Source organism: Ixodes scapularis, unplaced genomic scaffold, assembly GCF_016920785.2.
Source record: "Ixodes scapularis isolate PalLabHiFi unplaced genomic scaffold, ASM1692078v2 PGA_scaffold6__148_contigs__length_123643588, whole genome shotgun sequence".
NCBI lineage: Eukaryota > Metazoa > Arthropoda > Arachnida > Ixodida > Ixodidae > Ixodes > Ixodes scapularis.
The window spans coordinates 89,879,745-89,907,742 of record NW_024609881.1 but is presented as its reverse complement, the minus strand read 5'-3'; the positions used below and the strand labels follow the sequence as shown (position 1 = coordinate 89,907,742).

General features: G+C 44.2%; 1 protein-coding gene across 2 annotated transcripts in view; it reads right to left on the bottom strand.

Moving 5' to 3' along the window:
• LOC8028598 overlaps positions 1 to 27,998 on the bottom strand; it is a 38,696-nt gene that overhangs the window by 10,383 nt on the left and 315 nt on the right. For both annotated transcript variants that reach the window (XM_029981090.4, XM_029981091.4), the window contains exons 2-8: positions 20,776 to 20,867; positions 16,505 to 16,614; positions 14,809 to 14,931; positions 6,091 to 6,227; positions 4,425 to 4,657; positions 3,260 to 3,404; positions 2,404 to 2,594 (exon numbers count right to left, since the gene is read on the bottom strand). In XM_029981090.4, coding sequence (XP_029836950.2) covers positions 2,404 to 2,594; positions 3,260 to 3,404; positions 4,425 to 4,657; positions 6,091 to 6,227; positions 14,809 to 14,931; positions 16,505 to 16,614; positions 20,776 to 20,867 — 1,031 coding nt within the window. The remainder of the gene's footprint in view (positions 1 to 2,403; positions 2,595 to 3,259; positions 3,405 to 4,424; positions 4,658 to 6,090; positions 6,228 to 14,808; positions 14,932 to 16,504; positions 16,615 to 20,775; positions 20,868 to 27,998) is intronic.

The following is a 27,998-nucleotide window of genomic DNA, read 5'->3' as shown; positions in this document are numbered from 1 at the left end:
GAAGGCGCTACGGAAACGTCATCATCGCCATTAAAAAGGAAAGAAAACCTTTCGAACGCACCCGAGGTCGCCATGCTCGGCCGCTGTTTTTGTAGCATTTTCGGCGGTTTTCAGTGCACAATTATTAATTCGTTGCTAATCTTGCGTCAATTAGAAACCCAGCACAGTAAAGAAATTTTACAGGTTGGTTCAATACAACATAAAGAACAGATAAAAAAATTATGTAAAAAACTAAACTTTTTTAGTTTTTCCGATTTTGAAAATTGCGTACCCCCTAAGCAGTTTTTTATCATATCCGATAAGCTTGGAGACTCGCAGAATGTGCTACGAACGAGCCAGGCACATGCTGTGAATGTGTGTCACGTATCACGGTGTCATGCGTTCACAAGACTGTGATGTCGTGGTATCACATGACCTCACACAGTGTCATGAATGTGACATCATGTGCCACTTGTCATGCATGACACATCAGTGTCACATGACATGCGACACCTGACACATCAGTGTCATCTGACATCATGGCATCACGTGACACAGTGATGTTACACAACATTTTTATTTTATTTTAAAACGATAGTTTTTCTAAGCGAACACAGTGACTTCCACATTGTAACATTCGTAACAAGCTTCAGAATTGACATAGGACGATGAAATTTGGCGGGTGTGGGCTTGCCAATCATATTAACTTCCACTGTCCCCCCTTAAGTACATCACAGCCACAAGAAAGGTCTTGCTCAGTGAAAGGCTCATTGTACGTGCAAGAATTATCACGACGTGCTGGACGAAATTTGACGGAAGCTTCTTGACACGGACCCGGAGGAGTACCGAAACCTGCATGGTGTTGGCCGGACAAAGTTTCTGCAGTTTCTTTCACGCATAGAACCAAGAATCGCACGACAAAATGAAACAGCAAACAAACAAAACACAATGTTGCACTGCTTTAGTTTTAATAGTACCGTTGTAATTGTACAAACAATGTCCCGTCAGATATCCGTGAGTGAAAGGGCGCTAGACTTTATCAGGCCGCGGATGAGGCTGGGGTCGCAGGAATTGGTGACATGACGGCCACGTGCTACACGGCCCGCAGATGAAAATCGAGATTCGGTCCGTCGTGTAAATCAGCTATAAGGGAGGTATATTGATCATGTTGTCTTGACCTGTGTGTTGGTCGGGGCATAATGTGCCGGTTTTTTGCGTTAAAAAGAAACTTTTACTAAGTACACAAGACAGAGGCGGGCATAACGAGGTGTCCGACGCAATCCACCATCTTCAAAATTACCGATCCAAGACTAAATCTGGCAGAAAGTGGGCGCTACTAGACAGTGTGGCATCATTGAGCTGATATGACTTAAAGTGAGCTCCCCAAAATGCTTACAAAATAAATGCACAGCTTACATAAAATGTAGGACAAGTAAAAAAAAAAATCTGACTGGACAATGCTTGTCTAATCTATTTTATTTTCACTAGTCCATCTCTCATCTGCTACTCTTTCACAACCGTGGTCCAATATCTTTTGCATGCTGTGCATTTCTCCGATACTTATAAACCAACTCATCCACAATGCTACTACTACCTTAACTTCCCAACTGCCACTTTTGTACCCATTGTAGATTACGTTCTTAACACCTTCCCCCTTGAGTTTGTGCTACAAAAAAGCCTTGTTCCCTCAACTCTCCAGCAGCACAAAGAGAGAGGAAAATTAAGGCAATCAAATAATCTCGACTTCATACTTCTGAGAAAGGTGGACTGCAAAGGAAGCAATGCTCGTCGACATAACAAAAGAGTAAGTGTAGGTAAAATGAAATCTCTTTATTCAATTTGGTCAACAGACCAGGCAACACTGTTCCCCTAAGCAGAAGTCCAAGTAATAGAAGACAAGAACACCATTTTAGAGACACGGGAAAATCCAACAAACACCTTGCAAAATTTCACCTATCTTGAAAGCTGCCTGCTTAACAGAGTTACACTTGGAGAGGTTCCATTGTATATCTGAGTCTTGGTTGCAGAATGACAACTAGGAATGATACCCCCCCCTGTTCACATTCTGCAAACGCCAAAGTCAGAGATGAAGGTAAAGCTGAACAAAATAAAATTTTGATGTAAATAGCCGCAATAAATCAAATAAGAGAGCCCGCAAACTTGAAAATGAAAAACCATAAACAGCGCATTATGATTTTTCCAGTGCAGCCCCTGCTCGTTGTTGCCGGTGGAGCGGCAGCCAGTGATTCATTCGGTAATGTATGCGCAAACTCAAAAATTCATTTTCTCGGAAAAAAAAAATCAACATTTTGACGAAATATTTTGTAGACGCGCCGGGGGTGGATATTTAAAGCATGGAGTGTATCTCATAAAAATCGATGACCATTTATATTTTTTGCCGCAGCTCAGCCAAGAGCCACTCACCAGCTTTAGCACTTCGTCCTGCTCTTCAGGGGACAGGGTTTCGATGCGGTACACGTAGCTCATGATACAGTGGCTCTTGCGATCCTGGTGTAGGAACAGGATCACATCTTCCTTGAGTGCCGCCGCCTGGAGTACCCTCAGCAGTGCTAGCCGCACAGTCACGGGTAAGCTTGCGTCCGTGAACAGCCGCCCTGCAAAGAGCAATGCATAGTTGTCAAAAAGCTAGAACTATTAGAGAGACACGGATGAAACACTAATTGCTGCCAAACCCGATCCTTCGGCACACATTGATGCTAGAGGCGCCTGCTAAGGAATGAAGTCTCGAAGTATGTTGGGTTTCATCCATGCATTTCAAGGAACTTGTCCTGTCTTATGGTACCTTTGATACCTTTGAGCAAACGAAAGTGCACTTGCAATAAAAAAAAAAGAAGTTCCGAGCCAAGAGTGGGTGAACACCGTTGCCTCTATGTGCGCTACCATCCTCGTCCCCACCCCTGCACATTTCAATTAGGAGACCTCACATTTTGTAAATGTCCAGAACTACTACTTTTTTACTTTCAACGCTTATACCCTGGTTAAACGGGTGCACCCTCAACCACGGTAAGGTGTGCCTGAGGTCAGACCTAACAGCGGTCAGGGCTGTCTGACGGCATGCTAAACTGCAGTTATGCTTCAGTATGGTTAGCAGTTACTGCTAACCAGTTGCACTTAGTCACACTTAACTACGGTTAAAAGTGCTCGTGTGAACTAGGCTGTTAGATATTGTCGAAGACTAGCAGCGTACAAGCGTAGCAGACGAAAGGGAGGAGTGGCAGACCTCGGGCAGCAAGGTTACGTAATGTGGCAGTGAACTGACCAAAGAGGTCCAACTGCGCCGTTCCCAGGGCCCAGGCGCCATTCTCCGTGACCAGGTACTCGTGCAGTTCGCGCAGCGCTGCCTGCTCAGCCTCATTCAGCTTGTCTCCCAGCGAGTCCTCGAGCTCCTTCAGCGCGGCGGCACCCTGAAAGACCGAACCGCGGCCTCTAGTTGGACGGGGTCTTCGCTCGGATCCACAAAGACCCGAAGACAAAGTGATTGGCCCGGTCGAAACAAAGAAACTCGCCCCTTTTCTCCCATACCACTGTGGCAGAGGCAGGAACCAAGGCCTCTTGGCTCGAAAAACCTTTGACAATGTTATAGATAACCATTTCGCACATACAGTGTGTACATTTGATGTTGCAAATACCCCAAAACCTTTGTTCTAGTGAAGTGCACTTCCAAGGTCGCCTCACGAATGGTGCCAAAGCGTTCTCCCGTCATAGGAGACCCCGAGAGCTCGGTCCCATCTTCGTAATCCCCAAATTGCCTGAAAATTCGCTAAACACACCAACAGACATCAGTGAAATACTAACCCAAATATCTGGCCAGAATAATTTTCTTTCTTTTCGCAAAGTCATTGAATTTACAATTTTGGTCCTCGTCGCAATTTTCGAAGAGAAAGACTACCGGCAACAGTGAAAAAGTGATGCATGCGGCAGGATGCATGCACTCTTTGGACTGTCAAATTTGTCCCCAACTGAACCCAAGCATTCGTGGTGCCAAACGAATGCCTTGGAAGCTCGCTGTAGAACTCGCGCAGCAGCACGAAACAAATGCTCGGCATAGTTCATTTTCTAAACTGCCCGCTCAACCTGGAAGCCTGCCTGCATCTGATGTCGTGGCACTGAAAAGTGTGGGTATATCCGAGTGTTGGCTATGGCATCACCTTCCTTTGCTGAATTCACAATAACTACTATTCTGAATTTCGCGATACTAAATGGCATACTGGAAAGGAAGGCCAGCGATTAAAAAGATATAGTTAGTTAGGGTAGCTCAGAATATCGCTGGAGTGCACCTTTCAGAAGTTGCAAGTACGTGAACCAGAAATGGCTAGTAAATATACATAAAAAATTTTTTTTAAGAACAAATTATTTTTTTATTTTTTGCTTTTTGAGATGTGGCCTTAGAGAGTGTGTCGGACGCAAGAACGTCGAGAACTCACGTTCACGTCGGAGTAGAACACCGGCGGATCACTGTAGCGGCGGGACTTGCGGACAGGAGCCGGGCGCTCCTCCGCCTCTCCATCGCTGTCGTGGGTGCCCCCGTTGGGCCGCGGGGTCCGGTCCGGAGACGGACTGGCACGCTGGTCCGGCAGAGCCTCCGTGGCCGACTCCGAAGACATTCTCGGGGCTGGCGCTGGGTTGCGGGGACGCGGTGCCTCGGGGGACAGGGAATCTGTGGGTTTTGGATCAGACTTGTAAAGAGTTTTCGAAGCGGTAGATTTATAGGGTCAACCAACCTCGGGAGTCGTGTAAGTACGATATGTGTGGTTCAATCCATAACCGCTAAACAATCTAGAAAAAAATGGCAACCAGTGCCAGGGATTGAACCCCGGTCATCAACATGGAAGCAGAATGCGCCGCCAACTGAGCTACGAACGCAGCACCCAGGAATGGGAGGAGCAGAAGCAGGTGGTGTGAGAAAGTGTGTGGAGCAGAGAGGGGTAAAAAGAGCACGAAAGAGAGAAGCAGAAATGGTTGGTGCAGAAAGAGCATGTGGAACGAGGAGGGGTGGGCAAAAAAGCGTGCTTCCCCTCTCTTGGTGACACAAGATTATCCAATGCAAACGCTTTGTATTAGGGAAATGCTTAAAGGGGTTATGACACGAAAATTAAACAGATATGGAATGCTCATAGGCTACTTAGTATATACACCAAGTTACGCAGTCTTTAGAGCTCTGGTAATTGCAATAATCAAATTACGAATTTTTATCATTTTAATCTGGTGACCAAGCAACACTGCCCAAGTTAGTCACACCATGGTGTCCATAAACCACGTGACCATGAACGCTCTCTCATTCTAGGCGCGCCCATGATCGCCCAAGCTCTCCCTGCCATGGTATGATCAAAACCACCCACGCAACTCGGCAACCCAAACGCTATTCTCACTCTCGCTTCCAGCCCGCTGACCTTCCATCTGCATGCGCCTGCGAGATAGACTCAGACGACGGTGACCACGGCGAGTTCGTCCGTAACTCGCCGTCACTGGAGCTGGTCGCCAGCGGGTCACAGACAAAATGAACAGCTTCCAACATCTCTTGATAGCAATCACTCTCATCGCTGCTGCGATCAACGTCGAACACTTTGACAAGGCGAGCGATGCCGCAGATGTAATCGTCACGGACCGCACGCTCGAAACACGGAAGGTAAACGAGGAAGCTGAAGCTTGAGACGCCAAGAGAGCCAACTCTGTGAATGCGTGCAAGGGTAAGTCGCACGGCGGCCTTTTAAAATGAGGCGGAACCGAGAGACCCGCATATAAATCGATTTATCCACAAAACTATAGCGTCATTTTCAAGACAAATTTAGCAGGATTATAGGAACATACAATGGGTCCCAGCAGTATAGTTATCTCATATTTTACTTTTGCCGTGCCATAACCCCTTAAAAAAGGAGCACGCGCGTCGTCACAAAGGCACAATGGTGGGACGTGATCTGTTTCCATACAAAATCCCTGCCTTAGTCACCACCCAAACTAAGGGCACCACCCACCCCGTAAAGCTACCGTATTTAGACGCATTTGGCAGAATGACCAAACACGCAGCCAATTTTTGAACACAAAACGTGTACTAATCTATGAAGGCACGAGTGACGTAGCGACGAAACTCACTTCTGGCTCTCCGCTCGGACGACGGCTCGAAGGGGATGAAGTCGGCAGGGGCTCCTCCACCGAAGCTAAGACCTCGCGCTGTTTCGCCTCGCAACGAGAGATTACTGAAGTAGCCCTGGAGCGAGCTGCCCAGTGGCCTGCACCAGAAACAATTCATAAACACTGCGATCCGCAAATCGGATTCAAGGACAGAGGGTTAAGGTAACGGATAGTTTCACAGAACGCTGGCCAAATCACTTCTGAAAAGAGTATGCGTCGTGCAGGAAAAAGGTTTGTGTCAAATTGGTCGCTGCCTATTTTAGGAAAATTAATAATGTCTGGTATAATTAAGCTCTTAATTACCTTTCGAGAAATTAACTTTTTAGTTTTACAGCACAATCCTATAGCGAATATCCATCTTTTAATTCCCCCAGCTTTCTTTTCAGGCTGACCAGACAGTTCCCGATGATTCCAGGTTTTTTGTGTCGCGTGATACTCTGTGACTGTGCCGTTCTAGCAACTGCCTTCTTGTCAACAGCATCGGGTCGACAGTTCCTGTTCTCAATTATTATTTCTTTTTTACATGAAGCAGCCTGTCACTGCGAATTGTGCCGAGGCTACAAGACCCATAAACCTTTTAGACTGACGGATTCGTAAAAATGTAGAGACCCATCGCTCACCTTACCCTCCCCACCCCCCACTTCCACCTACACAAAAAAAGTAAACAGATTCGAAAGTAAAGAAACCTGCCAGCAGAGAAAAATATAGACCCTTTCAGGCAAGATTTCATGGGCGCCGCCATCTTGACGTCACGTGACCCTGCCGCCATAGCCGCCCTTCAGTTTCTCGCCGTTCCTCCGCGTTGTGTACTGCACCGGCCCCTACCGGAGCTTTGTTTTCGCGTTATTCTACGTTCCGCGTTGAAATCGTGTGTTTTCTTTAGGTCTTTTCGATATTTCGGGCTTTCATTTATTCATTTGATATATATATTTCAACGTAGCTCTTTTATTTTCTTATTTATGGAACGGAATCGGAGAGCGAATGGATTGACGATACAAGATTATGCCTTCAGAGACTATGTAAGTTCATCGCATTCTAACATTTTTCTCGCTAATAAAGGGCAGTCAACACCATTGCGACATATGCAAATTTCAGCTGCCGCAGTAAGGCTATCCAGTCGTGCTTCTCGCTGCATGTGCGCGCTCGTTTCCGTAAAGCCGAACAGCATGTAAGCGATTTAGCGTGCGACGAGTCGAACGACGACGACAACGACGAGTCAGCGACGAAGATTTCTCACTGTCGCCTGTTGCATCGCTCGGTTTTTTGGGTTTCTAGAAAACGTCGCTCACCGTCTTGGTCGCTTGCTCCCGTCGCTTCCATGTGGTTTGCCTCGTCGCGCGACTGCCCAAGCGACAGCGAAGCGGGTCACCGTCGCTTGTCTCGTTGCTCGCCGAATCGCTTGCATGCGGTTTATAGTTAATATCGAGGCGCCAATGTTCAATGCTGTGTGCATGAAAATTAATTGAGTATAAACCGCATGTAAGCGATCTGGCTAGCGACCAGATTAGCGACGGCGACCCGCTTCGCTGTAGCTTAGTCAGTCGCGCGACGAGGCGAACCGCATGGAAGCGACGGAGAAAGCGACCAAGAGGGTGAGCGACGTTTTCTAGAAATCCCAAAACCGAGCGATGTGACGGGCGACAGTGAGAAATCTCCATCGCTCGTCTCGTCGCACGCTAAATCACTTACATGCGGGTCGGCTTTACGGAAACCAGCGCGCACATGCAGCGAGAAGCACGACTGTGATAGCGTCAGTTGCAATTTGCATATGTCGCAAAAGTGTTGAATGCCCTTTATTAGCGACCAAAATGTAAGAATGGAGATGAACCTACATGGTCATTGAAGCCTCATAATCTTGTATCGTCGACCCATTCGCTGTCCGATTCCATTCAATAAATAAGAAAATACGAGAGCTATGTCGAAATATAAATATGAAACGATTAAATGACAGTTCTAAATATCGAAAAGATTTAAAGAAAATACAAGATTTAAACGCGGAACGTAAAAGAACACGAAAACAAAGCTCCGGTAGTGGCCGATGCAGCACACAACGCGGAGGAACGGCGAGAAACTGAAGGTCGGCTATGGCGGCCCGGAAAGCGCGCGAAGGGCGCGCCGACTGGTGGCAGCTCGAGTAACTGACTCGCTGAAAGCGTCTTATCTGAATACATTCGCAAAAGGGTTGCTGAAGCCAGCAAAAACACAGCTCGTGACAATTAGAAACAATGAACGGTTCTTTGTGGTTGTTCAATTATTCTCGACAGTGTAAAAAAGCCAACCAGCAGGCTGCAATGGAGACATCCACATTATGCAAGAAATCATCCACATTATGCAAGAAATAATTGGAGACGTCAAAATGTAAAAGAATGTTGTAAAACCCTGTAATAGCTATACACCCCCTTTCTATCTCACAGCCCTCAAAAACAAAAAAAAGAGCTAAAAAGTAAAAGCATATTTAATATAGATTAAAATGAATAAAAATATGCCACAAAGCATAAAATGAAAGAGCACCATTTACCCAAAACAAACTGTCCCTTCCTGAAAGAGACCCGCTTTCGTAAATGGCAACTCCACACACGAAAATTATGACAACAAAAACAAAAAAACTCGAACAAACCCGACCGAAAAATAAACGCCAAAGAAACCCGACACCCCTCAGCAACCCTGCCTTCCAAGCAGACGGCCAAACCGGGACACTCCGAAAAGCAGACGACGGTCGCTTGTATCTGCCGCAAACGACAATGTCGTTCGTTGCTCGCGAAATCCCTCCCCATCATAATGATGCAGGAACAAACACCAAATAACAAAAATTCCGACAGAAAGGACGGGCACTACCTGCGAGATGAAAGCAGACGACGCAACCGGCAACCAAGCAGACCACGCGAGGCAAGCAGACGGAGGGAACGCAACGGCAGACGATGTGAGGGTGGCAAAGCAGAGCAGAGAGTGCCAAGCTTCTTGCCTCCTTGAAGGAGGTATGGGAAGGGGGTAGCATATGGTCTGCCATGTCTCCACCCTCTGCCGAGGATGACTTGCCGTGCAGCTATTTTAGGAACGCTCCCCGAATAGTGGAGATGTCCTCCTCTCTCTCCTCTGCCACCCCCTCCTTCTCCATAACACCTCCTTCGTCAAAAGAAGTCGCGGGGGTCGGAATGCCGGCAAAACAGACGCAACTCTCTTTCGCGAAAGGATTGTCACAACGCTGTTGCTGTGTTACAACACAAACAAAAAGGGTCATGCTTTGGGTCTCCATCAATTCTTTTTGGGGCGTGTTAGACCCCTTACGAAATTTGCGTTTCACACTTGGAGGGTCTTAACATGCTTTAGTACGATATAATATGGTCAAAACCTCAAAGCACACATTTTTGAACGACTGTATAGTAGATGCATGTAATAAGAAAGGACAGCAGTTCGGCTTGTATGTTTTGCCATGTTTTTTGCAGACATCCATCACCACACAACAGATTTTAGTTAGAGAAACACTTGTCATGGTTTAATTTTTCTCAGTTGCCTTTTGCAATTGACTTGGAGTTGCATATTTGCCATATTTTCAGTGTATAAGACACACTTTTTTTCCAAACTTTTCGGCGGTGTCTTATACACAAGTATGTCTTATATACTAATTTTTACTTAGAAACTTGAGAAAAGGGGGGGGGGGGGTGCTTCCTATATGCTAATTTTTACTTAGAAACTTGCGAAAAGGGGGGAGAGTGCATCTTATACACCGGAAAATACGGTACTGAGGTCTCACCTTAGTCTAAACACTGTCATGAACTGTGCACCCTGATCACAGCCTAATAACTTCATTGGGTATTTTAGTACACAATTCATTGCAGTGTCATTTCCTTTTTACCGGGTGGGGTGCATAATAACAATTTCTAGTGCGACCCGTCTAGAATACCTCCATCTATAACTACTGTTATTCGAATTAAGCACTTTATGCAAGGCTACCGTGTATCTAAAAAACAGGCTGTTCACAAAATGGATGCATTTTTGCACGACTCTAGACATCCTCGTATAAAGAACTCTGTGGAGCTCCCAATACCCAACATAAAAGCAAATGAACCAGCCTGGAAATGACCACTTCTTTCTATAGCATTGCTACACTAAGGGAAAGAAACACCCGTATTTCCCCACGGTGCCATGAGGGTCGAATTTCATCCGACCTTCATGGCAGAAATACCTACTAAGCAATATTTCAAACTTTTTTTAATAATATTAGTTTTCTCCTTTTGTTGACATGTTAATTGAATATTAAGATAAAATTCAGCAGCCCCTTTTAGACACACAAACTGTTTCTACTCAAGCTCGTTCTTTGGGGGAAAAAAGATATTTGATTTTTATTTTATTAATAAAACATACTTAAAAGAGCTGTGCATCGATTTTAACGATGAAAGAATTTACATCTTCTACTTTTGACATTGTTTATCTTGTCACAAAGGACAGAAAACACATCTCCCTCCTTCGAAATGTTGCGATTCCGCCGCGTAATCACGAGGCAAAAGTTCGAACGTTTCCCGACCTGCAGCCGCGAGCGGCGGCCATGAGAACCACGTGGCATGACGTCAATCAGGGTCTTGTAGAAAGATGGCAAGTTGTGCAAATACCTGCTCGATAAAAGGCGACTTTTCTATAAATCTTGTCGTTTCAACATAAATATCAATGCGTCAAAAACCTCGCATCATCGACAAAACCTTTATTATACGGAGTTTTAGTGGCGCCATCTATCCGAGGTCAACAAAACCATCAGCTTTGTCTGCTACCGCGAACAGCCACCAGAAGCCGGAGGTGGACGGGGGCAGAGCCGGACAAGGATGGCCGGACCCAGACGAGACTTTCCTCCCTTCGCCATGTTGATCGCGCTGCGCAAACACGTAGTCACACGGTCGCGAGCGGATGAGTTCTCGGCTCTAGAGAAAGAGCCTCACCGGAACCCTGCGCGTCCCCCATTCATGTCACAGGGCACGTGATTCGGAAGATCGTGAAGGAGTTGAGAGGTGCCGAAAACCTCAATCTTTGTCAATTTTTAAAATAAAAACTAGGACATGCAGGCAAAAGTGCTTTTTTGTTCTTTACTGCAGAGAGTCGAGACACCAACTCCCAAATTATTTAAGCAGAGCACTGAAATTGTTGCACAGCTCCTTCAATTTTATTACTATTTTGTTTCCTAGAGAAAAGTAAATTTCTTCTATCAAGAAGAAGGGGGTCAGAGCTGAGGAATAGGATTCCCCTCCACCACCCCCCCCCCCCACCCCCCCCTTAAAACAAAAGCTGTCCTCACTGTCGTTTCCACAAAATTAATTATAAGTGAAGGCTTGTTTTCAAGAGTTAGTATAATTAAAATTTCACCATCCTTCCTAAGAAGCCCTCTAACTGATAAACTCGCCTCTAAAAGCCTTTTAATTAGAAACTACTGCGCTAAGTCTTGCACTTAACTGCTAGTTTATCATGTAAAAAAAAAACAAAAAAAAACTGAATTTTTTTTTTTTTTTTTTTTAAGTGTTTGGATGCTTGCCACAAGTGCCTGCATGTCACGAGTAAAAGTAAACTACTTCCCCCTCAATAAAAAAAAGTTATTATACTTTGTTTCAGCTTCCGTCCGAGCACAGCCAAAGCTACATGTGGAAGGAGCCAATCGCACGCCGGCAATAAGTCACGGGATCTCGCCTGCACTTTTGTATCACTCCGCTGCGCTGCTGGTCGTTCGCACCGCCCAGACGGCTCGCCGAGTATTTCGTCTGCTACGGCTGTATCAACGGTATCGTCTTGCTTCAGGCTTAAAAAGTGCACTTTCACCTTCTGAAATTTAGTCACAGGGGATGTCAGTAGTTTCAAGATGTAAGTACGCACTGCAAGGTGCCCGATGACCCGGCCGTTGATGTTTCCTTGTATTGTCTGGATATACCAGGGATCGAGGCGCAGTACTCTCCACCAGCTTCTCGGAGTTTAATGTGATCGGCAGGTAAAGGGGTGCCCTGATTTCGTTGCGTAAGAGTGAATTGTTGTGGCCTGGACGCTTTTCTTGTTTACAATGCATTCGCATTATGATGCGGCTGGAGTCTCTTGCCGAATTTGCAAGTAGACATTCATCACGGCTTCTCGCGCCTGATGCCCAAACGTGCCTTTGTGAAAGGACGTTTTGAAGCGACTCGGTGAGGAAAGCAGCAAAGCACATGATTTGGCCATTACGGGAACGAAATCAGACAGAAAAACCGAGCGCTGCAGCCGTGTTGCCAGTGGATGTACTTGTTTTCACCAAACCACATTCATTTACATATATTAATAAAAACATAAACTTCAGATATTTAATTTCTTTAGTTGCCAATCATTCTCAGAAGTACACATCTGGAATATTGTGCAATGTTTACGCACAAAACAGTTATTTAAAAAAAAATACTTTTGAGGACTACTTTGTGGTGCGTAGCAATGCTCTTCTCGAAGTTGCGAACCGTCCCTCAGCCTTTGGCTGTGCTCGGACAGAAGCTGAAACAAAGTATACAAGATGTATTTCAAGTTATGTAATACAGTAAAACCTCGTTATAACAAAGTTGAGGGAGCAGTCGTAATTATTTTGTTATAACCATTAGTTTGTTATAGCCAATGTCCATGCCTTCCCACTATCAGCAAGCAAGGGGAATTATGATTGCTTTGTTATATCTATTAGTTTGTTATATCCCATTTTGTTATAACGAGGTTTTACTGTATCCCGAGATATAGCCCACCTAAAATCAAGGGGGGAATTGGGCAAAAATAAGGCGAGGGGGGGGAGGCTAACTTTCAATGCATGACCAAGAAAAGTTAAAAAAAAAAAAAAAAAAAAACCCACTGTAGTTGGGCGGGGAGTGACATGTTTTTTCGAAATCAAAAGTGCAAAAGTCTGTTCAATCGTGGTCCATGCGCTCGTCAACCTTTTAATGAACGGTCGCTGTTGCACGAAATTTCATTCAACTTGTCGCACATTGTTGTGTCGGCATCGCCGTAAGCGTCGTTCATTCTTTTTTATGTACTCTCGCAGTGCGCTTACTTCGCTCTTCCCATTTGTCACGCTGGTGCGGCCAGGACGTAATATCGGCGACGAGGACGGGATACGTACGAATGCCCAATGTTGCCGATACGAGTGCATATCAGACATAGTGTACACAGGAAAGCATAAGTGGGGAGCACTGATGCGAGCAGCTCGTTGAGCTCGGCCGCTTCCTTTCTGTCAAGGACAGCAGGGATCCCGTAATGCTTGAATGTCTGGGACGCGATTTTTACGACTACGGGGTCCTGGGTGGATTGTCGGTATCCTCGGAAGACTTGGGCCGACCCCTGTTTGAGGAACGTTCGAACTTCGTATAAATCACACTCTGCAAGGTCCACGCAAAGCCCCAACCGCGAACCGTGGGCGGGTGCTCTGCCGTTCCTCCTTTGTAGTAATTTGTCAAAATGGTCAACACCTTGCATAGACAAGGTCCAAACTTGTAAAAAAAAAAAAGCATACAAGTCACACCACTGTACAAGACGCACCTCTACTGAACAAGATGCACAGACATGAATTTGGGGAAAACAATGCGAGTTTTTATACGCCAAAAAATACCGTAACTCTGTATGCAACCTTCTACCACATCTGGAAGACCTTAATGCGCAAAAAACACGGACGACAAAGAGACATGCATGTGTCTCTTCCTCGTCTGTGTTTTTTGCACTTTTAAGCCTTCCAAAATATAATGAACCAACTAGCCCAATCCAAAGTTTTAATCCACCGCCTTGCTATTTTTCGGTCGAGCTCAAAGTAGTGTGGTGTTTTTTCCCAGACCCCACATGCTTTCAAATTTGTTACGACGCGAGCCAAAAATGGCCATCGTATCACTTTCTTGCTGTTTTCTTTATCTCCTGTCATAACTTGCCACATTCTGCTGAAGTCACCTGACTGGTGTGCTCTCTAGGTGCACGCTAGCGTTCAGTGTTTTTGCAAATAAAAACACCGAAGCCGAATGGATGACAGAAACCAGGGACGGGTCATCCTTCGGGGGTGAGACAACTCTCGGAGATTGCATCAGGAGCGATTCTGAGATGCACTACTACTCCGAAAGGCCGACCCCCAAAATTTCGAAGTCGTGCAAATATTTTCTTTTTCCAAAAGGCTTTTTGCCTCCTACCTTTGATCACGCTTTGGCATCTCATGGACACCTTGCGTGCACATGCTAGAGGACGGGCATTCAAAATTGTGTGCTGGAGGGGGGGAATTTCAAACTGTGTGCTGGAGGGCAGGCATTCGAAACAGTGTGTTGGAGAGTGGGTATTCAAAATTGTGTACTGGAAGGTGGGTGTTCAAAATTGTGTGCTGGAGGGGGGGCGTTCGAAATTGTGTGCGGGGAGGGGGGGGGGGGGCATTTGAAACAATGTGCTGGAGAGTGGGCATTCTAAACAGTTGGCTGGAGAGTGGGCATTCGAAATAGTGTGCTGCAGGGTAGGCATTTGAAATTCTGTGTTGGAGGATGGGCATTTGCAAGTGTGTGCTGAAGGACGGGCATTCAAAATCGCGAGCTGGAAGAAGGGCGTTCGAAAGACATGCTCGGCCATCCTCACTCTGTCAGCGACTATAACCGACAGACTTAGCAAAGTGGCTGTCAATGGACGTTTCATCGGACGAGTCAGGGAAAACTCTGGGGCTGGACAACTTAACGGGAAACTCACGTGTTAAGGAACTCCTCTGGCAGGTCCAGGATCTCCTGCGGAATGGACTTCCCCGTGAGGAATGTGGCCACCTCCTGGGTGAAGTTGTTGCAGTTGTGCTTGAACAGGTCGTAGGTCTGGGGCCTGCACAGGGCCGCGATGGCCGGACGAGCAGGCGTGAGAGGGGCACCGATGCTGCAATTCCTGTACAAACTTCGATGCTATGTACTGAAGTAAAATAGCGCAAACGAAAAGACAGGAAGAAAAACGAGATAGGACAGAGCGCCAAATCGCAACTAGAAATTTCACTGTAAGGAAGGGAAAAAAGTTTCCTTTTTCGTAGCTACCGGCTGGGTTCAGGCACTTTGTCAAAAAAAAATATTCAACGAAATATTTGCAATATACTGAACCCTAAGTACTTGTTAACTCAGAAAATATGCAGATACATGTCATCACTGCCTCATCGTATGCTGCATGCCAAACAGTGGCATTCTAGAGTGAGCATAAATATCCCCATCGCTGTCAACATACGCAAAATAGAAATGACACTGAACCGGGGTTTTGAGACACGAAGAAGTAACACTGAACTTGAGGTTTCATTACACAAAGAAAATATAAACATAGGTGAAAACAAAGTAATTCGCCGATGTAATATGCCAACTAGAGAGTCACTTATGTCGGTATACTCCGTTTCAACATGACCTGGCAGAAAAACAAAAATAGCTACGGCCCACGTGAACTAATAAAGTACTGGGGTGAAGCACGTGACGACTTGGCCTGAGAGGAGAGGAGCAAGCTCCAACTGTCCGTTGTCCCGTGGTTATGCTGAAATGGAGTGTACAATATTGGCATCGAGCTCTTCTGACAGTAATGAGCAATTCAGAGGCAGCAGAACTATTTGAGAATTTGACGGGGTGACGATGGTGGTAGTGGGGGGGGGGGGGGGGGGTGCACGAGATTTTCCATCCTTTCCCTCGTATTGTTTGTGTAAAATTTCTGAAATGTATGGGAGAATGATCGCCACCCCCATTGCCCCTGCCCCCCCCGCCCCCCTCAACAAGCATTGTGCTCTTCCGAAAGTGCCCACCGTAATTGTGCCGTCAAGCGAATCTTCCTTTCCGACTGTTAGCCGGCTATTTCAAGCAGATTTCGTGACCAGACTGGTAAAAGCACTTACAAAATCCCAGAAGCTTTTCTTCCTGTCACTTGTCCTGAGAGAACGGGGAATGTTTGGAACCGTATAACTACAGCAACTATGCTTCCACTGTACACCAACTCGACTCTCCGACGTCGCGCCACGTCACATCACGCCACGGAGACGTGGGCTTGTTCGTAGACGGTGCATTGTTGTATAAGTGCGAGCGAAGCCGATACTACAAGCACGAGCCTGTGGGCTTCAACAACACTTACATTTTAAAAGTGCAAGTGCACGGAAGCTCTTCTCAGAGTGTTGTCCTCGCTTTTGTACAGTTTTTCCTCTGGGCTTACGGTAAAACAGAACATAGATCTTTCAGATTTAGCGAGTCAAAGTGTTGCCATCTACAAATAAGAACCAGACACGCCAGCTTTCGTGATCCTCTGTCTCCAGGTGCACTCTATAGACTGTATGTGGTAAGCACACAGACTACTATATTCGAGCAAGTATGGTAGTCTCTTCGTCGCTCCAACCGAGCTTCTGGCGCAGCCATCAGGCAGACAACAAAGTGGCGTGCCTCACTTGTAAGAGGACTCTCCCAGGGCAAATATGTACTCCAGGAAGAGGCTGTACGGCAGCTCCGTGTGGCCAAGGGTCAGGATCTGGTCTGGGTCGTGCAACACCGTCTGGCCCTGCACAATCCATTGTCGCTGCATCATTAATTCACCGACATAACGACAACTTGGTGAACAAAATAATAACTCGGGCTCAGCCACGTTCCCAGAATCAAGTGTTGACAAAGTTCCCAGCTGCGGTTCTGCCGCTTTAGCCGTCTGATGGTCGTTGCATTACATACTACGACGATTACACGTTCGAAATTTCCCCCCAAACGCAAAACCATGTGCACTTCGGGAGGTGCTGCCCTTTCTTATGTCTTTGGTAAACTGTAAACAGTGTCTACGCGCGTGTTTTGGGCTATTTATAGCTTTGAAATTAAACGCTCCGTGCATGTGCGAGATGGTGGCTTTGCGTGTTGGCTGCTCTGGTGGTGGTAGCAATTGGACTGCCAGCATGCATTCGTAAGCCTTTAGCCCTCCTCAGAGTTAAATTCAAAGGATGAGAGTTTATCGTCCGAAGGAGAGGCTCTGCAAAGTATGTCGGGTTCCAAGTCTGAGGACTAGCCAGCACGTCGTGGAAGGGGACAAGCCGGAATGAAACCAAATAGCAGGAAGCCAACCACTTTTACCCTCGATATCTCCATTCGACACTTCTCCACCTGAATAGCTTGCAAGCGCCATGCATGCTCCATATACCGGGTGTCTAAATCACTCCACGTCCAGCTGGATTATGGAACTGGAAATGAAACAGTCCAGCTAAATTCCAGCTGGACCCAGCTGGACCCAGCTGGAATCCAGCTGGACTGCCTCATTTCCAGTTCCATAATCCAGCTGGAGGTGGGCTGATTTTCGCCTGGAATAGCGGCCAGCATCTTTAAATCGACAGCAAGAATCTGTTTCTTAACCTATCGCATTAAGATTTTGTGCAGCATTACCCACAGGTGGTGCATTTTTGCTATAAAATTTGCAAAGATCGAACTTACCTGAGGAAAAAGTAAAAAAAAAAATAAAAAGGCATCAGGGGGGACACTATCCAGAAAAGTCAACTTCTGTACCGCTTGCTTGATTTCGATCAAATTTGCAGGGGAAGTTTATATGAGTGGCAATACCATCCCTGCCAAATTTCATTGTCCTATGTAAATTCTGAAACTTGTTACGAATGTTACAACGAGGGAAGTCAGTGTGTTCACTTAAGAAAACTATAGTTTTAAAATAAATTAAAAATTTATGATTTTTATGTGTAATATAGTCATAGGAATACCCATAGCACAAAACCAGCTATTTTTTTTTGCTATATATTGCGTTGTTTTTCGTAAGTATAACCCACTAAGAAGATTAGAAATTTGTTTTCATGTCTGCACTTTTTTACAAATGTAGTTTTTTTAGCATAAAACAATGTTAAAGTAGAAAAACTGACCAGCCAGGCATGTTCCTCACATAATTCTATTCCAGAAACCACCTAAGAATAATTCTCTATTGTGTAACAGGAAAACAATAGATTTCCTAAACTAAACTTCATGCAGAAAAGTGGAACGGAGAAAAAGCATGTAAAGCGCTCCAACCCTACCTTTTCTTTAGCATTAATGGACCAAAATAATTTATAAACCACTATGCAGTGTTAAATAATGAAACTTTCTGGAAATACTCCCTAGATGTTGGTGGATGTTAGTATGTCATTTTTTCAAAATCTACTTTTTTTGCAGAAATAAGTTGTTTTTTTCTGGGTAGCGTCCCCCCTCAACTCCTATGAGAACGCAGCGGAGCTACCGGTCTTCAAACCACAGGGTGTCCTATTGTTTGAAGACCGGTGGCTTCGCTGCGTTTTCATAGGAGTTAAACCCGTTTCTTTTTTTACTTTTTCCTCAGGTAAGTTCAATCTTTGCAAATTTCCTAGAAAAAATGCACCACCTGTGGGCAACGCTGCACAAAATCGTAGCACTATAGGGTAAGAAATAAATTTTTTTGGCCGATTTAAAGAGACTGGCCGCTATTTGCGACACTGGGTAGATCATTTAAAAAAAAAAATCAGTCCGCCGGCACTTTCTGTGCGCCTTTGGAAACAAGACTGACCGCCAGGGCACACCTTTCAGGAAACGAAACCCAACTGTGAAAGATTTAAGGCCCGTTCACACGCACAACGCAGTGGTGACTACCGTAAAATCCTGACAGATAGCCCACCTAAAGGTGATAACAAATCGGAAGACAATAAGGGGTAGGCTAACTTTTGGCATGCCATTAGAAAAGTTGTAAAAATGCTAGTTTTAGACTTAGTGACCTGCGAAACTTGTGATCGCAGGAAGGGGTGATGCACCAAAGATGACTGGCCTTCCCAGTCAGCAATGTTCACTTATTTCCTGCCCTGGTTAAGTAACATTGTTTTTGCCGAGGTCACCATAGGCCGGGGCCCCGCAATTACTAAAAGTGGGCCATCTTTCGGTGTTCCTGAAAAAAAATCACGCCCAACATAGGGGGCAGCCTATCTTTCAAGGGTGGGGCATCTCTCGGGAAATTACGGTAAATGCTAAAGAAGCAACACAGACGTTATGGTACATCAAGGGTGTACTGGTGCTCCGCTGCATGAGATCCGATCTCTTCCGCTTCGTACACACAATGTGGCGCCAACTTGGAGACGCGTCAGTGCTGATGGTAGCGACGATCCAGCACCGTGCTGGCATGCATGCGTAAGCCGGCCTTTAATCCACCAATGCCACCACATAGGTTGGTTCATCTCAGATTGAGAAGTCGGCGATATTGATGCAGTCGAGTTTGATGGCCCCGGGGGTGCCACGCACAAATGGGCGCGTTCCCACGTGGTTTCAGTTTCGGTTTGTTTCCCGCCCCTTTTAACCGGGACATCATCTTTGTTTTACATGTAGTGGCATGTAGGAGCGAGCGATGAAAACAATGTTTCATCCCGTAATGTCACTTTCTAATGGCACGTGATTTTTTTTTTTTAGTCGACTTTTGTTTTGATGTGCTCCATCATTTTCATTTATTTCCACCTTAAAGGCTCAGTTAGGGCACTGCATGAAGAGGGGGAGCAGTTTAATACAATAAAACAACAGATAAATGCAATTACGTAAAATAATACAAAGTAGGAGTTATACAAAATAAAATACAACCGAAAGAGCACTCACAAAAGATGGATTTGAAGAGTGTTTAGAAACGCTGTAGTGTCGTTGACGGTAAAGATAGATGATGGCAGCTGGTTCCATTCGGAAATCACGAGGGGAACAAAGGATTCGTTAAAAGCACCGATCTCATTAAAAATTCGTTTGATAGCATGAGTCATTTGGGCGGGAAAATGTTGTTTATGGTGGTAACCGCAAAGAGTCTTTGAGCAGTAGGAATGAATTTTGCGAAGAAGGCAAAGTCGGGGGAATAAAGGGCAAGTCGGAGTTTATTTTTTAAGGCAGAAACACTCGTAAAATTATTGTACAACGATAATGATGAAACGAGTGGCTCGGTTTTGTAGTGCTTCTGATGTGTCGACAAGGTACAATTGATATGGGTTATAAATTGTTGCGGCATACTCTAGCCTAGGTTTACACAGTGGTGAATATATGTCGTTGGACTTCACGCTTCATGGCGAATGCCGAGATCTAGAAATTACCAATGAATTCGTCATTTGACTGCAAAAACAAGGAAGCCACTGTCACGAATGAAAAAGGTCCGAGCAAGGCCACTCAAAAGAGTGACCTCAAGGTGCAAGGTCGAAGTGTCGCTGCATAGTATCGTACCTCGAAAAGTATGATACAAGAAATTTGTCACATGTTAAAGGCATGAAGACATCAATTAACTTTTCGCCCATAAAACAGCCTACCTTTTACAAATAAATGTTCTTCACAGAGCGTGCAAGTTTTACCGAAACCAAAATCTGCGTTAAGCAAGCTGGTAAAAAAAAAAAGAACAGAAAACGGAAAATGGTTAAAGGGCTTCTGAGAAGGCACTTAAGCCGACTTGGATTTTAACAAAAATATGACGTGCTGATAGACCCAACCACCGAGAAAAAATACTTCAAATCTAGCTCTTTTTCCGCACCAAGACTTATACACCAAAAGATGAGGTAGATGACCGCAGCAACAGAGGAAATCGGTATTGGAACTTGGTGTTAAACTGCCGACAGCAACAAACGCAATGTTCAAAGCCAGACGATAAATCTAACTCTGGAGACTTTGCCACGGTGCCCAACGACGCTCGACGCCAGATCGCCACGTTCCAGGGGAAGGCACTCACCGCGCCGCAACTTTCGATGCCCATGGAACCGAAGAAGTATTCCCTTCCATAGGCGACGATGCTCGTGTGCCAGATGCCCGGGATTTGCTTTCCTGAAATCGAAAAATGCGTTGCCAGTTAAAAGGTCCACTACCGAAACATTTCGGCTCAAAGATTTCATACACTTGCTACCCCCCGCACTGCTCCTCTGCAGAAAGAAAACCAACAAAAATTCTGGCAAAAGAATGCAGTTTGTTAATAGTATTGTCGTACCACTTTTAGCCAAGCAACTTCTTGAATAAATTTCTGCGATAATGTCTGTGCTTCTATCATGATGAACGCTGCATTAAAGCCATAATGTAAGCCACAGAAATGAGCACAAACTATACTTTTCTTCTCGACAAGCAGCTGCTTGTTTCGGGTTTTTGCTTGTTCGGGTTTTTCAGTTACAATAATGTAACTGAAAAAACCCGAAAAACAACTGCATATAAAACAAGAGTTTAGAAATGTAAATATCCCAAATACCCCCCCAGGGGTGGCAGTAATAAAATTTCCTTTTGCAGTGATAAGCAACATAACTCAATCCATCATGGTACAGGCAGTGTAGTAATGATTTACTGTAAGCTAGTACAAGTAATTAAAACACTGAATAATTATCTTCTTGTGGCAATCTTTCTTTACAAAAACCAAAAAGAGCAGCTCTGATGAGACTACCGTAATACCTCGAGAGATATCCTAAAATTGAGGGCAAATCAGGTAAGAAAAAGGAGTGGGCTAACTTTCGGTGTGCAACCAAGACAAGTTGAACGAACGCTAATTTTAGACTGTTTTCCTGCCAAACTTGTTATTCCGGCGGGGGACAAAGAAGCAAAGATGACTGCACTTCCCAGTCAGCAATGTTCTCTTATATCCCCCCCGTAGTTACCCAGTTGCATTGACACAGAGGTCATCATTTATCTAAACACTATGATTATACTAGGAGTGGACTATAGCTTTTATCGTTCAAAAGAAAATAGCAAATCATGCTAAAAATAGAGGGCAGGTTATCTTCAGAAAGTGGGGCGGCATCTCTCAAGACATTACGGTGGTGGGAGAAAATAATAGAATTAGGGATGTCGCAATGCTTAGGACTTTTAGCGAAATTCGAAGAAGGATGGATGGATGGATGGATGCTAATGGCTGCACCCTTTATAATGGGCAGTAGCTTGCGCCGCCTAGCCTAGAAATTAAAAACCAAAAGTATGGTTTCTCTCCTTTGCCAATTTGCTTACCCTCTGCAATTTCATAACCATTACCAGGCAGTGTGGGATATCACCAAGATGACCTTCGGGGGATTGGGCAAAAAAACTAAAGACATAAGCCCCACCCCCCCCCTCCCATTTTTGTCTTACTTCTTGTGAAAGCCCGGCAACACTGCCTATAAGTTGAACGAAGTTCAACTTATAGACAGCGTTGCCGGACTTTTATGCAAAAATATTGAAATTGGAAAAAAATAATTTATAAAATAGTTCATTTTATATATTAAAAAAAAAAATGATTAGCAATGTTTACACAACACCAAAGCAAACATATGTACTTTAAATGCTTTAGTAAGTTCATTAAAGTGAAACCATGCAACAATATACTCAACAAATATTGCACTTTTCAATTATCGCACATGTGCACAAAAGTAAAACTTCAGTCAAACTCTGCGTCAAAAAAATTAGAGATAATCGCGCAAAAAATGGGGGATGGGCGCTAGTCCAGTCATCAATTTTACATATCAATGTACTGTGCATATTTTCTCAGATCTTACAAATTTGGGTATGGGTGCTTAGTGTGGAATGGGTGGATGTGCGGTATTCTACGGTATAATACTTATTATATTATACATTATATTATATTTATTATATAAATATTAAATTATATATTACATAGTGCTGTGCAAATATTCGAATTTTCGAATAGTAGTTTCGAATATTACTCTATTCGATATTCACTTCGAGAGCAGTTGTAATATCCGTGCCGGAAAACTCACGGTTGCAAATTTGTTTACTGTCCGGAAAACAGAAAGGAACAATTTCTAAAATCAAAAATATACTCACACGTTCGGCAAAATGCTATAAATATTACTGTGGAAACTTTCAAATATACTCATCGTAGTTATTTCATCAACTTTTTTTTGATCAACGGGAAAAAAGAAACTGAGCAACAAGCTCCAGAGACGCCGGCGCCATCTTTGCCAATCTTGGCACCCTGGTTGCCAGCACTCTTTTCTCACCACCACCGCGTCCAGACATAAAGTTAGAAAAACAAGTTTAGGATAAAAATAAATACATTTAGAAATTTCTCATAACCTGCTAATACCTCAAACCTTTATTTGCGAGAAAACTCATAAAAACCGTTTCAAAACATTTAAATTATAATATTTCAAAAGAATACTATATTAATATAGCGACAAGGTGAGTGAATGACATCGACATTGTCAAAGCGGCGGAAGCTAGGTTGGTTGGCAAGATTAGGGGTGTCGCGAACCGGTCAAGGTTCAAGTTCAACCAGGTTCGACTTTTTCTAACTTCTTGTGAAAAGTTCGACAAAGGTTCGACTGCTATGCGCATGTGCGACAGGCTTGCTAGTTGGCTTCGGATTGGATGGTAATGGCTAAGGGATGAATTAAGGGCAACACTGATTGGTTATTTCAGTTAATACAGTACAAAAAAATAAGTTATTAACTTCTTCAGTGATCAGAATTAGTTTCTTTTAATTGCAACGGTTCACAAAATTAAAATAATCCTTTGCATAAAAAAAATTTCTCCAAACCTAGACATGCTTGTATCAAGGTCTGGCCACGCTGTCCATAAAGTCGAACCGGTCGAACCTGGTTAAAAGTTTGAAGGTTCGTCAAACCGGTTCGATCCAGTCAAACCAGTTCGACCCAGTCGAACCCTCGAAGTTGAGCCTAAAAATGTGGTTCGACAAAAGTTTGCGACACCCCTAGGCAAGATGGACTCTAATGACAGTGGGAAAAATCCAGTTTGGAAGTATTTCTCTAAATTTCCCTCTAAAAGCAGCCAAGCATTTTGAACGGCAAGTATTCTATATTCAATTCGAAAATATTTGTCCAAAATCACTATTCGCTTCGAATTCGATTCAAACTCAAAATCCACTATACGTACAACCCTAATATTAATTATATTATAAATGTTATAATACATAAAAAAGAGAGTATGTGACTCATGGAGGGACAAGCCTTGAAGAACAGAAGGAACTTAGGTCGTTGGAAGAACAGAACAACCAGAGGAGGAGTGTGCAAACACACAATGTTACCAGTTTAAAAAATAATTTTAAAAAATTGAAGTGGACGCAGGAATTCAAAGGCGTAACCTTTGTTCTCAAAACAACTATGGCACTTCTATCGCGAGATTGGTTGCATGAATACCTTGAGTGTGCTGCGCATTCTCGTCACGAAACAGGATCTACAGTTAAAGAGGGAATTTAGTAAAGTGAGAGATGAGAGGCCAGTGTAAGAGGTTTCATAATAGATCTACCACCAAACAGATATTTGGTCGATTATTAAAAATCAAAGGTAGCCTTTTTGAAGATAAAGTAAGTAGGCAGGCGAGCTGGTTGATGTTACACATTTTTGAAAACCGGAGACGACGGACGAAGAAGGCCTGCGGTTTCACCTACGTGGGGCAGACAAAAAGGTGCTTGAATGAGAGACTGCTTGAACACATGAGGGCAGTTAAGATCGGGTCTTCAAACTCTGAGATTGCTAAACACGTACAGGAGTGCAATAATTGTCTGCCGGTGTGGGGGTCTACTGTTGTTTTAAGCAAAGAAAAAGATTGCGCAAAAAGAGTTTTGAAAGAGACAATTAGAATCACGACTGTAGGAAACTGTATCAGTCAGCCGTCAATCGCATTAGACGAAGCGACCCGAAAATTTTTGCTGTTGTAATTTTTTTTTTTTTTTTTTGTGTTTTAATGCGGCGTGCTTGTGCGTGATACGAGATGCGAGTTAGGCCTTGCAGCTTGTGTGAAGGTGTGTGCGTTGGATCTGACCTTCGGGGGTTGCGACAATGAAGGGAGTTCGGAGATTTGAATTGTTATCAGACTAGACGAAGCCACCCAAAAAGTTTTGTGTTGTTATCAATTTTTTTTTTTTTTTTTTGCCGGTTAGGTTACGTGGGGTGTGAAGGTGTGGTTCCTTGGGTCCGACTTTAGCGGGTGTGATGATGGTGCTTGTATTGCAATGCTTTGTACAAACTAAGTGAGGTGATAAAAGAGAGAAAGAGAAAAAAAAAAAAAAAGGGTTAAGACGAGATGTACCCTGGCTAAAAGTTGCTGTGACGTGGGCAGTTCCGGAAGACGTGTGGGAGAGATGCTATATAAACGACTGTTCAAATAAAATTTAGTAGCTGCGTTTGAGACGTTTTGTGTGTTGTCCCCTTCTTCGTCCGTCGTCTCCGGTTTTCAAAAATGTGTAGCCTTTTTCTTCTTTGTAAAAACACTGGCAGCTGCTGGTCCCTTATTTTTGCTTTCTTTAGAGGATATTGCGGGAAACTGGAAACGAAGCCGGCAATTATATCTACCCCGTTTTGTCCAAAATCCACCAAACACAGTGAAAATGCACGCAACAGCCGGAACGTGCACAAAACGTGAATAGCCTAGAGTTGTGGAGTCACCCCAAAAATTGCCTGCCAGACCTCTCGTTTCAAACTCTCCTCTCTTTTCTCACATTTAGCTTTACAATGCTTTGGATCTGGTGTGGCAGACTCCGAAGAGTGGCTTATAAAGTGATTACAATGTAGACAAAATTACCTATTGCAAGAAAGTAATAATTGCTTTTTGGTTCATATAAGGAGAAAAAAAAAGTATTGTAATTCGAAAATAATGTCATTTTTTTAGTAATTTGTAATTGCAATTAATTAAAAGGTTAGGTTATGACCATGAACCAACTGGCCCAAATAGCCGCCTAGCTGCAATAATAAAATTTTCTTCTGTAGTATTTTTTATGTAATATAATACATTTCAGGTGTACCAGGCAGAGTAATTAGGAACGTAATTTAATTACAAAATATAAGTAGTCTGGCCACCCCTGACGTCCCATCCTTCTGTGAGCATTTCCGCCACTCAGCAGTTGTTTCACTTTATTTTATCACCTCCAGAGATGTGTGATGCGCTTGAAATAAAACCGAAAGTCCAGCTGCACTGCTACCCCACAGTTAACGGGACAGTTGCTTTGCTCCCGCCCTTGGCCACTTAAATTAACAAAAATGTCATTAAAAAAAAAAAGACCTTTCTCTTCATATTTGTTGGTTAGATTCACATATACTTCCCTGTCTTTATTTGATCAGAATGACCCGCAGCACCATAATTTCTTTCCTTTTTCTTTTTTTTCCCCCTGAGAATATGAGGAAAGTCCATAGAAACATTAAAAATTGTACAGAACGTCATCCCCCACCCATAAAAAAGAAGTAAAATAATACAGAATCAGTGGCGTAGCAACTTGTTTTTGAGTGAGAGGGCAAACCAGAAGCACTCCCTCCCTCCCTTCCTCCTCCCCCTCCCCCCCCTCCCTCCCTCCCTCCCTCCCTCTCTCTCTCTCTCCCTCCCTCCCTCCCTCCCTCCCTCCCTCCCTCCCTCCCTCCCTCCCTCCCTCCCTCCCCTCCCCTCCCCTCCTCCCCTCTCCTCCCCCCCCCCCCCCCCCCCCCCCCCCCAGGGCCAGGAGGCGGTGCTCTCGGCATCCCTTGGGCGCCGCCGGTCAGTGTTTGCCCTGCCCAGTGGCGGCTGTTTCAGGGGGGGGGGGGGGGGGGGGCAAGTGCCCCCTTGCCCCCCCCCCGGTTGGTACGCGCATGTACAGAATGACAAATCATGCATTGCCGGACACTCATTATCTGCCCAAACGTAGCGCTAGTGGTTCGAGCCAGGTACCAAAGTTTCACAACTAACCGTCGTAAGCGATTTCTTAAAATTTTTTATGGGAAAATGGTGATTGATGAAGCCAGTTTCAAAAAACGAGCCCCATTTTCTCATTGAAATTTTCAAAAAATCACTTAAAACTTTTGAATAAGGTAATGGTTAGTTCTGAAATTTAGGCACCTGGTTTGATGCCTAAGTTTCATCATCCATTAATGCGGTAGAAAAAAAAAACTGAAGTTTTTTAGGAGTGTATGTATGCTGCATTTGGTGATCGTTGATTGAGACAAGTTCTTTGTTTTACATGTTCACAAAAACAGGCGAGCCAGCTAGCTGCACCTTGGAAGCAAATGGCAGTCATACCTGTCATACTTTGCTAAACCAATTTTTGAGATTTTAATTTAGACCATAAAAGTTGTTCTGGGAACTTCTTATAAAGTTCGGTCACTGCAACAGTTCTCATGAACCACAGCAGATGAGTTGCATTAGATCTCTGCTGTCTCCATCATCATGACTATCAGTTTAAAAATGTTGAAGCTCATCCCCCAAGTCCCTAATTATTTTATGGTGCGTGTTGTCAAGGCCTGGAAAGAATACATAAACAACAATATTTTGCATCACATTAATTTTCCTTTCTTCTTTTTTTTTTTTTTTTTTTTTTTGCTTCGCATGTTAGACAAGCACAACTGACAGTACACATCCTAAAATGTGTCAAATCTGTATTACCTGTTTACGAAAACTTTTATACAAGGGGCCTAGGTTCGTATTCGTAACATGCGGTTCTAGTACCATTTTGATTATTCAGAAAATCATATAAATTCTGGTCATTCTTATTTTTGCACGCCTATCAAATTTGTCCAAAACAAAACAGGGACGCGCCAAGAGAAGTCATACATTGTTTCAAACGCGCGTAAAATAATATCCAAAAATCTTGGGCATCGAAGACCCCAGAGGAAATGGCCCTGGTGTCAATGAAGAGGACTGACACACGTCCACACGACCTTGAGAATCCGGAATTTTATACGAGGAAGTTCTTGACACCGGCAAAACGACACGGGCATGACGAAGTGATTTTTCGACCTCTCAACACCATTACATGGATCGACTCGCGTTCGGTAACAAAATGTAACCCCCTCCAAGTTTATTTATAATAAAAAAAAAAAAAGCACATAACAAAGTCTGCTCGAAATCAGAGATGCCCAAAAAGCTACAACCTAAAAATAAACACGCTCCCTCCCACATCACGGAGCGCTCAGTACGCTCGCTGATTATTTTCAAAGCTTTCTCTCCAAATAAACAAGCGCCGCGTGCTCCTCCATTGAAAGTCAAGTTAAAGGTCACGAT